The 15,036-nt window shown below is 34.1% G+C and overlaps 2 protein-coding genes across 2 annotated transcripts in view; one reads left to right on the top strand and one right to left on the bottom strand.

Moving 5' to 3' along the window:
* The window catches only part of dnajc16l (DnaJ (Hsp40) homolog, subfamily C, member 16 like), a 23,894-nt gene extending 14,124 nt beyond the window's left edge, over window positions 1–9,770 (top strand). The window contains exons 11-15 of the mRNA XM_073826009.1: window positions 263–339; window positions 2,369–2,449; window positions 2,530–2,619; window positions 4,811–4,981; window positions 8,495–9,770. Of these exons, the coding sequence (XP_073682110.1) occupies window positions 263–339; window positions 2,369–2,449; window positions 2,530–2,619; window positions 4,811–4,981; window positions 8,495–8,936 (861 nt within the window). The 3' untranslated portion in view covers window positions 8,937–9,770. The remainder of the gene's footprint in view (window positions 1–262; window positions 340–2,368; window positions 2,450–2,529; window positions 2,620–4,810; window positions 4,982–8,494) is intronic.
* Window positions 9,761–15,036, bottom strand: cdab (cytidine deaminase b). The gene is made up of 4 exons (XM_073826010.1): window positions 14,759–15,036; window positions 11,134–11,245; window positions 10,987–11,044; window positions 9,761–10,026 (listed from the first exon to the last, which is right to left on the bottom strand). Exons 1-4 carry the CDS (start codon window positions 14,928–14,930, stop codon window positions 9,889–9,891), a joined length of 480 nt encoding a protein of 159 aa, XP_073682111.1. The 5' UTR covers window positions 14,931–15,036; the 3' UTR covers window positions 9,761–9,888.

The raw sequence follows: 15,036 nt of genomic DNA, 5'->3' as shown, positions 1-15,036 counted from the left end.
AAGTCAGTTGTCCACACATAATAAATTATCTTTATCAATACCGTTATAGATAAAATCCCAGAAAATATTGAGATATGATTTGCAACTATCGCTTTGTCACGTCCAGTGTAGACAGCCTCAAAATGTTGCTTTTTTTTTTTTTTTGTTTGGCTAGTAGAAGCTATGAATGGCTGGTGACTTAAACATTTGTAGCCAAATTGGCTGGTGAGTGAAAAAAAGTTAATATCAATCCCTGAGTATAACTTTTTTCTTTTCATTCCAGATGTTTCTGATTCAGTGGATGAACTCTGCATATGATTACCTCGCTCAGTTTTACTTTGATCTTCTCTACTCTAACTGGTGAGCACAACTAAAGAGTTCATTGTCTTGTTTGCATGCAGTCTCTTAGCTCTTTTCCGCCGGAATAGTTTGCGTTCTGAAGCCAGAGGACAATCTTGACCAGTGCTGGACCAGGCGAACTGGATCCTGCCATGTGTTTCCACAGATTTGAGAAATAAACACAGTGACGTGTTGTTTACTTTATTATGACCAGTCTAAAACAAACCGGTTCCAGTGTTGAACTGCACTGCAAAAAATGCTTTTCTAACTTAGATTTTTTTGTCTTGTTTCCAGCGAAAATATCTAAAAATTCTTGAACTAGAACGGATTTTCTAGAAAAGTAAAAATTATTGTCTTGTTTTTAGTAAAAACAAGTCAAAATTAAGTGTGTTTTTGCTTAAAACAAGCAAAATAATCTGCCAATGGGTTAAGAAAAATAATCTAGTTGTCTACTTGAAATAAGATTTTTTTTCTTACCGCATTGGCAGATTATTTTGCTTGTTTGCTTGTCCAAAATTGCAGACTCAGTTGTACTACATTTGGTTCAAAACTTACTTTGTTCAAAATGTGTGTTCAGTGTAGTATGAGTGAAATTTGGATGTACTACATTTGCCATTGTGTCACTGTCACGTGATCAGTCGCTTGGTCACTTCACCACCATTTGCAAATCCTCACCTGTGGCTTTATGGGTTGCATGCTTCAGAACTTTTGGCCTACTGTTTTATGAAAAAATGGCTTCAGCCATCACTGCAAAAAATGCTTTTCTAACTTAGATTTTTTTGTCTTGTTTCCAGCCAAAATATCTAAAAGATCTTGAATCAGGAAGGATTTTCTAGACGAGTAAAAATGAGTGTCTTGTTTTTAGTAAAAACAGGTCAAAATTAGGTGAGTTTTTGCTTGAAACAAGCAAAATAATCTGCCAATGGGGTAAGAAAAACAATCTAGTTGTCTGCTTGAAATAAGATTTTTTTTCTTACCCCATTGGCAGATTATTTTGCTTGTTTTAAGCAAAAACTCACTTCATTTTGACTTGTTTTTACTAAAAACAAGATAATAATTTTTACTTGTCTAGGAAATCCTTCCTAATTCAAGATCTTTTAGATATTTTGGCTGGAAACAAGACAAAAAATCTAAGTAAGAAAAGCATTTTTTGCAGTGATACTACTCTTTTCACATAGTTTTTTGTAGGGAAGTAGGCATATTTAGACACCCGGTGTGTCTTGAGTTACAAGTAATAACTCCTAAAAATAAAAAGATGTTCTAATTCAGAATTTGATTTAAATTGATTTAAACTAAAACTGTATGTTGTTTTATGATAAAACTAATCAAAGACATCTCAATAGAAGTCATTATAAACTGTACACTCGCTAAAGAATTTCTTGACTCAAGACATTTTGTAGTTAAAGATTTATTTAAAAGCATTATTCTACATAAAAAAATATCATTGAAATAATCTGCAATAGACTATAATGACTATAAAATGGACTGAAAAAGTGTAAAAGCTAAATAGAAATGGCCAAAAGATGCTTTTCTTACATAGATTTTTTTTGTCTTGTTTCCAGCCATAATATCTAAAGATTCTTAAATCAAGAAGGATTTCGTAGACAAGAAAAAATTCTTTTCTTGTTTTCAAAAAAAATAAAAGTCAAAATTAAGTGCGTTTTTGCTTAGAACAAGCAAAATGATCTGCCAACGGGGTAAGCAAAATAATTTTATTTCAAACAGAAAACAAGATTATTTTTCCTTGCCCATTGGCAGATTATTTTGCTTGTTTCATACAAAAACGCACTTAATTTTGACTTGTTTTTACTGAAAACAAGACAATAATTTTTACTTGTTTAGAAAATCCTTCTTGATTAAAGAATGTTTAGATATTTTGGCTGGAAACAAGACAAAAAATCTAAGTAAGAAAAGCATTTTTTCAGTGTAGACACAACTAAATAAAAATGACATGAGTGGATGGCTTTTTAGCATTGTTTTTTCCTTTGAATTTACTGATAAGCTGTTGCAGCTCTATCATTTTTTTTATGTCTTGTTCTGCTTTCCTCAGGCGTGAGATGATGCCTGTCCTCTCTCTGATTTTCTCAGCTCTTTTCATCCTTTTCGGGACTGTAATCATTCAGGCCTTCAGGTAAAACATTTTTTTTTTTATATCGTAGTGCTTTTGTACAAGAGTTGCATGTTTATTTATTTATTTATTTTGATGAATAGTGATGCTGGGGAAGACAAACCAGCCAAACAAAAGGCCACTGATTCACCAAAGACAGCAGAGAGCTCTCCAGGACAAGAGAGCGCTTCAAGGTGAGACGCCGCTTGCTTGAGAATAAAATATGTGACCCTGGACCACAAAACCAGTCTTAAGTCGCTGGGGTATATTTGTAGCAATAGCCAAAAATACATGGTATGGGTCAAAATTATTGATTTTTCTTTTATGTCAAAAATCATTAGGAAATTAAGTAAAGATCATGTTCCATGAAGATTTTTTGTAAAATTCCCACTGTAAACCTATCCAAATGTCATTTTTGATTAGTAATATGCATTGCTAAGAACTTAATTTGGACAACTTTAAAGGTGTTTTTCTCAGTATTTTGATTTTTTGCACCCTTAGATTCCAGATTTTCAAATAGATGTATCTCGGCCAAATATTGTCCTATCCTAACAAACCATATATCAATAGAAAGCTTATTTATTGAGCTTTCATATGATGTATACATCTCAGTTTTGTAAAATTTAACCTTATGATTGGTTTTGTGGTCCAGGGTCACATATAATAACAGCAAGTCAAACAGATTTTGAGATCACAGATGTGTTAAAGGAGAAGTTCACTTCTGGAACAAAAAATTACAGATAATTCACTTGCCCTTTGTCATCCCCATGTTCATGTCTTTCTTTCTTCAGTTGTAAGGAAATTATGTTTTTTAAGGAAAACATTTCAGGATTTCTCTCCATATAATGGACTTCTATGGTGCCCCCAAGTTTGAACTTCCAAAATGCAGCTTAAATGAAGCTTCAAAATGCTCTAAACGATCCCAGCCGAGGAAGAAGGGTCTTATCTAGCGAAACCCTTGGTTATTTAAAAAAATAAATAAAAAAAGTACAGTTCATATACTTTTTTTAACCTCAAATGCTCATCTTGTCTAGCTCTGCATTAACTGTGTGGTTACACTGCAAAAAAATGCTTTTCTTACTTAGATTTTTTGTCTTGTTTCCAGCCAAAATATCTAAAAGATCTTGAATCAGGAAGGATTTTCTAGACAAGTAAAAATTATTACCTTTTTTTGTAGTAAAAACAAGTCAAAATGAAGTGAGTTTTTGCTTAAAACAAGCAAAATGATCTGCCAATGGGGTAAGAAAAAAAATCTTATTTCAAGCAGACAACTAGATTATTTTTCGTACCCCATTGGCAGATTATTTTGCTTGTTTCAAGCAAAAACTCACCTAATTTTGACCTGTTTTTACTAAAAACCAGACACTCATTTTTTCTCGTCTAGAAAATCCTTCCTGATTCAAGAAATTTTAGATATTTTGGCTGGAAACAAGACAAAAAATTTAAGTAAGAAAAGCATTTTTTGCAGTGTAGGGTATGTCAAAAAACTCCAATCTCATTTTCTCCTCCAACTTCAAAACCGCCCTTAATCGCTTTTACTTTTTTTGTAAAGGGTGTTTGATCTTCTTTGCATGTTCACTTTGTAAACACTGGGTCGGTATTTCTGTAGCAATGTAGGACGATTTTGAAGTTGGAGGAGAAAATGAGATGGGAGTTTTTCAACATACACTAACTGTATTGAACCGGAGTACACAGAGTTCACACAGAGCTAGACAAGGCGAGCATTTGAGGTTAAAAAGTATATAAATTGTAAATGTTTTTAGAAAATAACCAATCATTTCGCTAGATAAGACTTTATTCCTCGGCTGGGATCGTTAAGAGCCCTGCATTTAAACTGCATTTTGGAAGTTCAAACTCGGGGGACCATAAAAGTCCACCAAATGGAAAGAAATTCTGAAACGACTGAAGAAAGAAAGACATGCACTGCAAAAAATGCTTTTCTAGCTTAGATTTTTTGTCTTGTTTCCAGACAAAATATCTAAAAATTCTTAAATCAAGAAGGATTTTCTAGACGAGTAAAAATTATTTTCTTGTTTTCAGAAAAAAAAAAAGTCAAAATTAAGTGCATTTTTGCTTACCCCATTGGCAGATTATTTTGCTTGTTTTAAGCAAAAATGCACTTAATTTTGACTTTTTTTTTCTGAAAACAAGAAAATGATTTTTACTCGTCTAGAAAATCCTTCTTGATTTAAGAATTTTTTAGATATTTTGGCTGGAAACAAGACAAAAAAATCTAAGCTAGAAAAGCATTTTTTGCAGTGTGAACATCTTTGATGTCAAGGGGGTGAGTGAATTATCTGTAAATTATCTTTTTGTTCTGGAAGTGAACTTCTCTTTTAAGATGTTCATTAGCTGAATTGCTAAGAGTGGTTTATTCTGTCACAGTCGTCCGCCTAAGAAGAATTTTGTGGAGGTGACGGAGCTGACGGACATCACCTACATGAGTAACCTAGTCAGGTTAAAGCCTGGTCACATCAATGTTGTGCTGATCCTCACTGATGCTTCCAAGCAAGTGCTGCTCAGGAAGTTTGCCAAAGAAGTATATTCGTTCTCAGGGTGAGTGAGGCCTTTGTGTTTGAGAGAATGCTGACACCTGTTTCTGGAGATCAACCTTCTTACAGAGTTTAGGCTGTGATCCATTTAATTCAAAACTTCCCAATTTAGAAGGCCACTTGATGATTAGCACACCTGCAATGCACACATCATTCATCGAGTACTACTAAACCAAAGTCAAAGATACTACATAGGCATGTTCCAAATCTTTTGTGAGCAACTTTTCCCAAAAATATTGTGAGCCTCTGTAGATCCTTGAGAACGTTTGTGCCAATGGGGTTCATTTGAAATCATTTGTGACCCTGGACCACAAAACCAGTCTTAAGTCGCTGGGGTATATTTGTAGCAATAGCCAAAAATACATTGTATGGGTCAAAATTATTGATTTTTCATTTATGTCAAAAATCATTAGGAAATTAAGTAAAGATTATGTTCCATGAAGATTTTTTGTAAAATTCCTACTATAAATATATCAAAATGTAATTTCTGATTAGTAATATGCATTGTTAAGAACTTAATTTGGACAACTTTAAAGGTGATTTTCTCAGCATTTAGATTTTTTTGCATCCTCAGATTCCAGATTTTCAAATAGATGTATCTCGGCCAAATATTGTCCTATCCTAACAAACCATACATCAATAGAAAGCGTATTTATTGAGCTCGCATATGATGTATACATCTCAGTTTTGTAAAATTTAACCTTATGACTGGTTTTGTGGTCCAGGGTCACATTTGGATTTGAAAATCCAACATAGCCTAACAGGGCTCTAGAGTAACTTTTTGCACTGGTTGCACTGGTGCGCCTAACTTTTTTTTCTTAGGTGTACCAGCGCAAAAGTTAGGTGCACCCAAATTTCGACAGCATCGCATTTAACACCTCAGTTTTACATGTTCGCTTTTTTTTTTTTTTTTAGGTGCCATAGAATGCATTGATACAATATTTTAAATTGTTTTCTGACATGTACATAGAATGTATATGGCTTAGGTAAAGATAAAAAAAAAATTCTGCAGAAACAGTTTTACAAGCCCATTTACAACCCTAGGATTTGTCCCTAGAATGAAATGGTCTGTTATTACCTTATTTGGAAGGTTCATGAATAATAATGAGGAGCTCTGCTCTGATTGGCTGTTTCACAGAGCGGCTCATTTAGCAGCACAGCGGGAAGGAAACACATGGGGGAAAATATATATTTAAGTACAGAGCTTGAGCCGCTATTAATATGCGGGGCATTGAAACTGCCGTTTTGAATGCATGATAACGTTTTACTTTCACTTTTGAGATTTGCGATCGTACGCGCTCTGTGTAACGTTTTACTACAGCGGCAGTACTTACCACATTTGACAAGTTTAGATGCTTGTTAGTGATGCTCAGGATCTGTAAATGATTCGCCATCGCAGTTGTGACTAGTTTCAGACAATTTTGACGACGAAATAGAGCAAAATATGGCAATAGTGTTATAGTCGGACACTTCTTGTTTATTTAACTGTTGTATTAAATCAATATCTCATTTACAAACTCCCTTAAAAATTATTAAAAGCTGTCACTCATCACTCATCTTAGTTCGCAATCTCGCAAAGCTCTATTATAATCAACGAAGCTCTCTATACTGCACAACCAATATGAAAGGACTGGTAAGATATGTCTGTGATGCACTACTCAACGTTGCAAAAACACATAGAAACCTTTGAAGGTCCCTAAAGGCAAATACTAAATTGCTGATCGGGTCAGTCGCACATAGTAGTTTTTCTTTCCATTGAGAAATTAGGTCGCACTCTAGAGCCCTGCCTAATAAGCGCTCAAGCACACGCATAAAGCTTGCCACAGCACTCCAGCAGATGTAATGATTATGAATATGTCAGGGGGAAACTGTAAAGAGGCTGCATTAACATTTTATTAATTTATTGATAAACTCTCTTTTTTGACATGCTCAAGTTCACAGAGACCAAACATCCTGTTTGCTTTCATTAATTTACAAAAGCACAATTTTTTGTTGTTATTGTGAGCGCACACAAATAAACAGAGTCTTTACAGATTCGAAAGATTTATTAATCGTATCTGTATGACCAGTATTTTAAGAGCAAGTGAGCACACTACTATTCCGCTGAATAGTGCACATTTTTCTAGGTTAACATTAGTTTGAGCAGCCATGTAAAGTTGCTACTACTTGCGTATTTCAAATGGTAAGCCACATTTGAGGTTGAAGGATGAAGAGGTCGATGAAGTGTTGTGAGTTTGCACACACGTTAGCATATGCGCTAATGTTGTTAGTGCTGTAATGACGATTAACCACTTAAAAACTACATGACATTTCTCACACACGAGGTAACAACAGCGTGGTCTTGAAGAAAATGAATGTAAAGTTTCACTATTAGTAGAAACACTGCTGCCAATCACATTTGAGAGACGCACAGACTTGAGAGAGGGAACTCAATGACTTAATGTCTCTATCCCTCTCTTCTCCTGTCTGTCAGTCTGTCTAAACTTCATTATTAACTGCGTTCGTTTGCTATCAACGGCTCAAGGGTTGTTGTCAAGGTCTAAAATGACGTTTTGGAAATAACAAGGAAGGCGTTGAATGAGCTGCGTACGAAATTATTCCTACTCACAATAGCGGTTTAAGGACAAAAAATGGACGAATGTCTTGAAATATATCATCTGATCCATGTCTTGTATAAGCAGAATAATTTACTTCGGTCCATTAAATTCGTCCAAAATAATGAACACCCGAGGTGTAAGGGCTACTCCGCTCACTGCATAAAATGCTTTTCTTACTTAGATTTTTTACCTTGTTTCCAGCCAAAATATCTAAAAATTCTTTAATCAAGAAGGATTTTCTAAACGAGAAAAAAAATATATATATTTTCTTGTTTTCAGAAAAAAAAAAAAAAACAAGTCAAAATAAGTGAGTTTTTGCTTAGAACAAGCAAAATAATCTGCCAATGGGGTAAGAAAAAAAATCTTATTTCAAACAGAAAATAAGGTTATTTTTTCTTACCCCATTGGCAGATTATTTAGCTTGTTTCAAGCAAAATTGCACTTAATTTTGACTTGTTTTTTTTTTCTGAAAACAAGACAAAAATGTGTACTCATCTAGAAAATCCTTCTTGATTTAAGAATTTTTAGATACTTTGGCTGGAAACAAGACAAAAATCTAAGTAAGAAAAGCATGTTTTGCAGTGCTTCGTGTCGTGGCTGCATCACCACCTCGGGTGTGCATTATTTTCTAAAAATTCAACGGCCCGTCCTCAATTATTCCTTATGAAAAAAGTTGCAAAACTTCAATTTCCTAAAATGCTGCTTTCCAGACAACTCAACCTGGAATTTTCTCACCTCCATTTGGAAAACCAAATGCAACATTGTTTGAATATCAAGTCGGATCTCGAGTTGTTCCTAAAGTAGCATTACAGTACATGGAATGAAACGTTGCAAGAAAGTAGATCTCCAGAAGCTGTATTGATAAGCCTTTGCTTTAAACCCAACAAATCCAAAGAAAACTATCCCTGCTTCCTCCGCAGGTCTCAGACTCTTCACTACTCCTTTTTAAATGTGGACAAGCACAGCCAATGGATGGATTCCCTCATGGAGTCGGCTCCTGACGCCAGACCGTCAGACTGTTTGGATGAAGAGGAAGAAGAGGACTCCCCCTCCAGCAAATCAGACTACACAGGCCACGTCCTGGCGCTCAACGGCCACAAGAAGTACTTCTGCATATTCAGACCCGTCTTCACTGGGGAGGACGGCGAACGCAGTCGGTGGTCCGACGAGGACGCGGCGACGGCCTCTCAAAGCAAACCCTCCAGGTCCCGCTCAAGTTCCCGACAGAAGGCCACCACTCTGGAGATCCACCACAAACTGGACCGGCTGGGTCTGTGGATGGAGAGGCTCATGGAGGGAACTCTACCGCGGCACTATGTTCCGGCCTGGCCCGGCCTGGACACCATAACGCCACAGAAATAAGACTCACGGCCCATTGCGAGAGGCGTTCTGTAGTGACCCGAAAGATCTTTTGATCCTTACTTTAAAACATATTAAGTTATTCTGTGAAACGCACTGGTGACGAGTAGAGGTTTTCTTGATTTAGAGCACCATGTGCTCGTCGGCTGCTTTAGGGGCAGAACTCCTTTCCATCTGTAACATGCACTGTTTTTATGTTCGTATGCTTGTTTCATTATCGTTTGGATGCCGATACCCAGATAAAGCCACTCTGTGTAGCTACGGACAGGGCTAGATGTGTCTGGGTATGTGGCGGCTATAACCCACCCTTAGAAATGCGTCCAGGGCTTTCAGAAGCTGCTCGTAATAGAATTACCGTTCTGCCTTTTTCCAGTCAGGGTCACTATGTGGATAATTAGGAGAAATTAGAAAAAGTTTGAGTGTGGGGAAAAGGTTTAGTCAACCTACTCTGCTTATGCAAAATCTAACACAAATTTACTAAATCATGCTGCATGAAAAAAAAAAAAAACACATTTTGAAGACTTGAAGATATTTAGATTTTACTGCCGTTTGTGCATGTGCTGCCTTTCTTCAAAGCCCATACTTTCTTTAATGTCATTTCTTTCATGTTTTGCACTTTGACGACTTGCTTAGGATTCCTTCATTCATAAACATATCTATTTGCATAGAGCTTTCTAACTGCATCTGAATTATCACTACCCCGTGAGGATAAGAATTTAAGAACGTTTCTTTTAAGAAAATGGCATTATTTTTGTTGCACTTTTTGTGGTTGGTTTACATATGTGCATTGTTTAAAAATAATAAAGTTTGTACTGTAGCAACATGCGTTCATTTTAACTGTATTGACTGTGTTTATTCAAAAATAATAATTGAATTTTTTTTTTTTTACATATCATTTGCACATTTATATACAACATTATTCATTTTACATAAAGCTTTTTCTGTCCAAAAAATTTCAGAATTCATTATGAATATTCACTTTTTTCATTTTTAAGTCTTCTGGACCGAAAGACGCAGGCAGCAGTTCCTCAACAGTCATCTCCACATAGGAACCGTCAGGTTTAGACAAATACACGTCCCAGTTTGCACCGAACTGTATAGGTGAAAGCAAAATAACATGTTTGATGAAACCTGAGTATGCTGCTTGTTTAATTACAGTTTTTTTCAACTGCTTACACTGCACAAAATGCTTTTCTAGCTTAGTTTTTTTTTCTTGTTTCCAGCCAAAATATCTAAAAATTCTTAAATCAAGAAGGATTTTCTAGACGAGTAAAAATTATTTTCTTGTTTTCAGTTAAAACAAGTCAAGAGTAAGTGAGCTTTTGCTTAGAACAAGCAAAATAATCTGCCAATTAAATCAAGACAATTTTTACGTGCCTAGAAAATCCTTATCGATTTAAGAATTTTTAGATATTTTGGCTGGAAACAAGATAAAAAAAATTAAGTAAGAAAAGCATTTTTTTGCGGTGTGAGGCGTGTTTGTGATATTTTGAATGCAGTGCTTCATTTTGCAAAAGATGTGAGGCATTTTGTGTGTGCAGTTCTTGAATTTGTGGTTAAAGTTTTGATAGAAATAGGCAAGGTTTTGAAAATATGTGTAGGCATTTAAAAAAAAAAAAATACACACTGCAAAAAATGCTTTTCTTACTTAGATTTTTTGTCTTGTTTCCAGCCAAAATATCTAAAAGATCTTGAATCAGGAAGGATTTTCTAGACAAGTAAAAATTATCTTGTTTTTAGTAAAAACAAGTCAAAATGAAGTGAGTTTTTGCTTAAAACAAGCAAAATAATCTGCCAATGGGGTAAGAAAAAAAATCTTATTTCAAGCAGACAACTAGATTATTTTTCTTACCCCATTGGCAGATTATTTTGCTTGTTTCAAGCAAAAACTCACCTAATTTTGACCTGTTTTTACTAAAAACAAGACACTCATTTTTACTCGTCTAGAAAATCCTTCCTGATTCAAGAAATTTTAGATATTTTGGCTGGAAACAAGACAAAAAATCTAAGTAAGAAAAGCATTTTTTGCAGTACAGTGGTAAATGAAACTTACCTCTCTCATGAATTGCCTGCAACCACCACAGGGGGAAATGAAGTGCTCACACATATCACTAAAAAGCAGAAAGCAAGAGTCTCCAAATATGGCACTGGTTGTAAATGTCATCCACTAGATGGCCTGCTGAATTCACTGAAAATATACCTGGCAATAGCAATGGCTTTGAAATCCTGGTAGCCCTCTGATACAGCTTTAGAGATGGCGGTTCTCTCAGCGCAGATCCCCAAGTTGAAGCACGCGTTTTCCACATTACAGCCTGATGTAGAGAAATAACAAAAAAATAAGTTTAAATGTCCAAGTTTGTTACATCACACTGTGAACACACAACAAATATTATGTAAGGTACATCTTGTACCCGTGTTTTGTGCCAAATGTCTATTGGTTTGTCTGGAAGGGGCTTGTCAGCTCAGCAGCCAAGTTTTTATTTACTTTCTGCGACGTAAAAACCTCCTCTCTCTCTCGTGATACTGTTGTGTTACTGCTGTGAATAACATTATGGCCATTAAACAACACTAAGAGCTGTTTCACTGCAGTTCAAGGCTGTGTCATGAAATGAAAGAGCAATAATCAACTGCATTATCTAATAGGATCAAAGTGTTATTAGTAGATATCACACTGCAAAAAAAAAAATGATTTTCTTACTTGGATTTTTTGTCTTGTTTCCAGCAAAAATATCTACAAATTCTTAAATCAAGAAGGATTTTCTAGACGAGTAAAAATTATTGTCTTGTTTTCAGAAAAAGAAAGTGCGTTTTTGCTTGAAACTAGCAAAGTAATCTGCCAATGGGATAAGAAAAATAATCTCGTTTTCTATTTGAAATAAGATTATTTTTCTTACCCCATTGACAGATTATTTTTCTTGTTCTACACTGCAAAAAAATGCTTTTCTTAGATTTTTTACCTTGTTTTCAGCCAAAATATCTAAAAATTCTTAAATCAAGAAGGATTTTCTAAACGAGAAAAAAATATTTTCTTGTTTTCAGAAAAAAACAAGTCAAAATAAGTGAGTTTTTGCTTAGAACAAGCAAAATAATCTGCCAATGGGTAAGAAAAAAAAATCCTATTTCAAACAGAAAACAAGATTATTTTTTCTTACCCCATTGGCAGATTATTTTGCTTGTTTCAAGCAAAATTGCACTTAATTTTGACTTGTTTTTTTTTCTGAAAACAAGACAAAAATGTGTACTCATCTAGAAAATCCTTCTTGATTTAAGAATTTTTAGATATTTTGGCTGGAAACAAGACAAAAATCTAAGTAAGAAAAGCATTTTTTTTGCAGTGTAAGCAAAAACACTTAATTTTGACTTTTCTTTTTCTGAAAACTTTTTCTACAAAATCCTTCCTGATTTAAGAAGTTTTAGATATTTTGGCTGGAAACAAGACAAAAAATCTAAGTAAGAAAAGCATTTTTTGCAGTGTTGCATTTGAATGCCAGAGGTCAGTCAAAGGTGGTAAAGTAAAGTATTTATCACTTTACTCAAGTAAATATAAGTTTTTTTATCAGAGTGTTTTTCTTTTGAAAACTTTTTTTCATGCATAAACGTTTGTTTTTGTTTTACATTTAATACTTAAGAACATTATAAATGAAGTACTTTCTTGTACTCAAGTAAATCTTTGAATTACTTTTACTTGAGTAAAAGTAAGAAAGTAATTGATTTTTAATGTAATTAAATATTAAATTATCTTTAATATGAAACGTAGTGCAGTAAAAAGTACAATATTATGCTTTGGAATGTTGTGAAGTAATATTTTCTAAAGAAAAACATTCTGAAAGTACTTTTAAAGCAGAGTAAAAATACTTTTTATTGTCTGCCTCTGACCATAATACCAGTTTTGGTCAGTGTTTTTATATATATATATATATATATATATATTAGCTGGTTGTTAGTGAAGCTCAATGAAATACAGTTTTCAAATTTGAAGTTTACTTTCAACCTTCATTTATTAAAATATATTTCAGGGGCATATAACATGTTAATGTATTTTTTATTATTATTTTTTTATTGAAATAAATGAAGAGAAAAATATTTTATAATAATAATACATATATTTTAAATACCTAAAACTTTATTTTTGAAATATATTTTCAAAAACATATTTGTGGAAAAAATATATTTACATTAATATGTTTTGAAACGTATTTTATTAAATATATTTTTTCCAATTTTTTGCAATTTTGAAATATATTTACAAATATATTCTAAAATAAATATTTGCATTCGTTTCGCATAGGAATGCAATACTTGTGCGAGAGAAGGCAAAAGTTTTGTATTCCTCTGAGAAACGTGGTATTCGCTCACAATCCAACTAAAGATTCTGAGAGCAAACTCAAAGTTTCTCAAGAGATTGCAAAACTTTTGCGTTCTCTCATGAAAGTTTCAAAAGCATTTGAAATGTACAAAAAGAACCTTTTGTGAAACAGAAAGCTTCTTCAGATGTCAAAGCTTCTTTATGGAACCATTTAGACAAAAAAAAAGGTTCTTCTGTGGCATCGTGAAGCACCTTTATTTTTAAGAGTGTACTTACTTTAGGGGCTCCATATTTTCAGAAAATAAAATCATCAGAACCCTTCACAGAAATGAAATTAAGTATAATTTTACTTGTATATTATGTTATCTTATCTCATCTTATTATCTTTCCCTTCCTTTCCTTCATTTAAAGCAAGCTTCCGCTAAGTGAAAATTATCCATTAAAATACACAAAACTCTTGATCTAACAATATGAGCATTGCAACAATATTTTAGTAAAATCCTATTAATATTAAAGTCCTCTGAGCTCATTTTTAACACCAGTTGTGTTTATACACTGCAAAAAAATGCTTTCCTTACTTGTTTCCAGCCAAAATATCTAACAGTTCTTAAATCAAAAAGGATTTTCTAGACAAGTAAGAATTATTTTCTTGCTTTCAGAAAAAACAAGTCAAAATTAATTGCATTTTTGCTTGAAACAAGCAAAATAATCTTCCAATGGGGTAAGAAAAATAATCTTGTTTTCTGTTTGAAATAAGATTTTTTTCTCTTACCACATTGGCAGATTATTCAGCTTGTTTCAAGCCAAATTGCACTTAATTTTGACTTGTTTTTTCTGAAAAAAAGACCGTTTTTTTTTTTTTTTTGTCTAGAAAATCCTTCTTGATTTAAGAATTTGTAGATATTAGCTGGAAACAAGTAAGAAAATATTATTTATTTTTTTTGCAGTGTATGAGAAACATGAAAATAGCGTTGGCTTCAAGCATAGCTTAGCATAGATCATTGAATCCTATTAGACCAATAGCATCGTGTTCAAAAATGACTAGAAAATAGGACTAGAAAATCGCATTTTAACATTTTCCGCCGGTCTTAGTACACGATATAACTGCAAAAGAGTCAAGTTTTAAATAGGAAAAATATTGAAACTCGTTGGTCATTTTTGAACGCGATGCTATCGGTCTAATAGGATTCAATGATCTATGCTAAGCTATGCTAAAAGTGCTATCGCCAGAACAGGAGAACGGCTGAATGGATTTCAAAACGGTAAAAATCAACTTATTAACTCGGGGGGAGTTGGAGAATGAGCCTATTTCCAAAAAAAAAGTGGAGTGTTCCTTTAAGTCTCATTTACGTGTCAGAAGTGTTTCCTGTTATTAGTCAGCAAAACAAATTGAACACACATTAGAATTCAGCCTTCATCCATTATTCATCAGTTCTGAGTTCACAAACAGTCTGGGAACTGACTGTGAAATTGGTAGAACTTAAAGACTTTCACAGCACACCTTCAGGTGTTCCCTCACCTGTGAAAACCGTCCCGTCGTGTGTCAGGAGTGCCGCCCCGACTCTGAACTTGCTGTAAGGGCAGTAGGCGAACTTTCTGGCCTCGAGGGATTTCCGAATCAACTCTTTTATTCCTGACAAGCGCTCATTTAACCCGTTAATAAGCTCGTGTCTCATCTTTTGATCTGCCATGTTGCTGTGCTGTGTGTGGTTAGTGTTTCTTCAGGCTTGCCTGTGACTTTATATTTTCAGATTTTCACATGCAATCCCCTTTTTCTAGATCTCCCACCTCCCTGAC

The sequence above is a fragment of the Garra rufa genome, chromosome 20 (genome assembly GCF_049309525.1).
Source record: "Garra rufa chromosome 20, GarRuf1.0, whole genome shotgun sequence".
Lineage (NCBI taxonomy): Eukaryota > Metazoa > Chordata > Actinopteri > Cypriniformes > Cyprinidae > Garra > Garra rufa.
Note: the sequence above shows the minus strand (reverse complement) of the source record. Positions and strands in the feature narration are given on the sequence as shown.

Bases quoted from the DNA above. Each gene is read 5' to 3' on its own strand.
- cdab (XM_073826010.1), bottom strand. From the start codon at position 14,930: ATGGCAGATCAAAAGATGAGACACGAGCTTATTAACGGGTTAAATGAG. The intron at 11,246-14,758 runs GTGAGGGAACAC...TCTCTACATCAG, and splicing joins CGACGGGACGGTTTTCACAG to GCTGTAATGTGGAAAACGCG. The intron at 11,045-11,133 runs GTATATTTTCAG...TCTGCTTTTTAG, and splicing joins AAAGCCATTGCTATTGCCAG to TGATATGTGTGAGCACTTCA.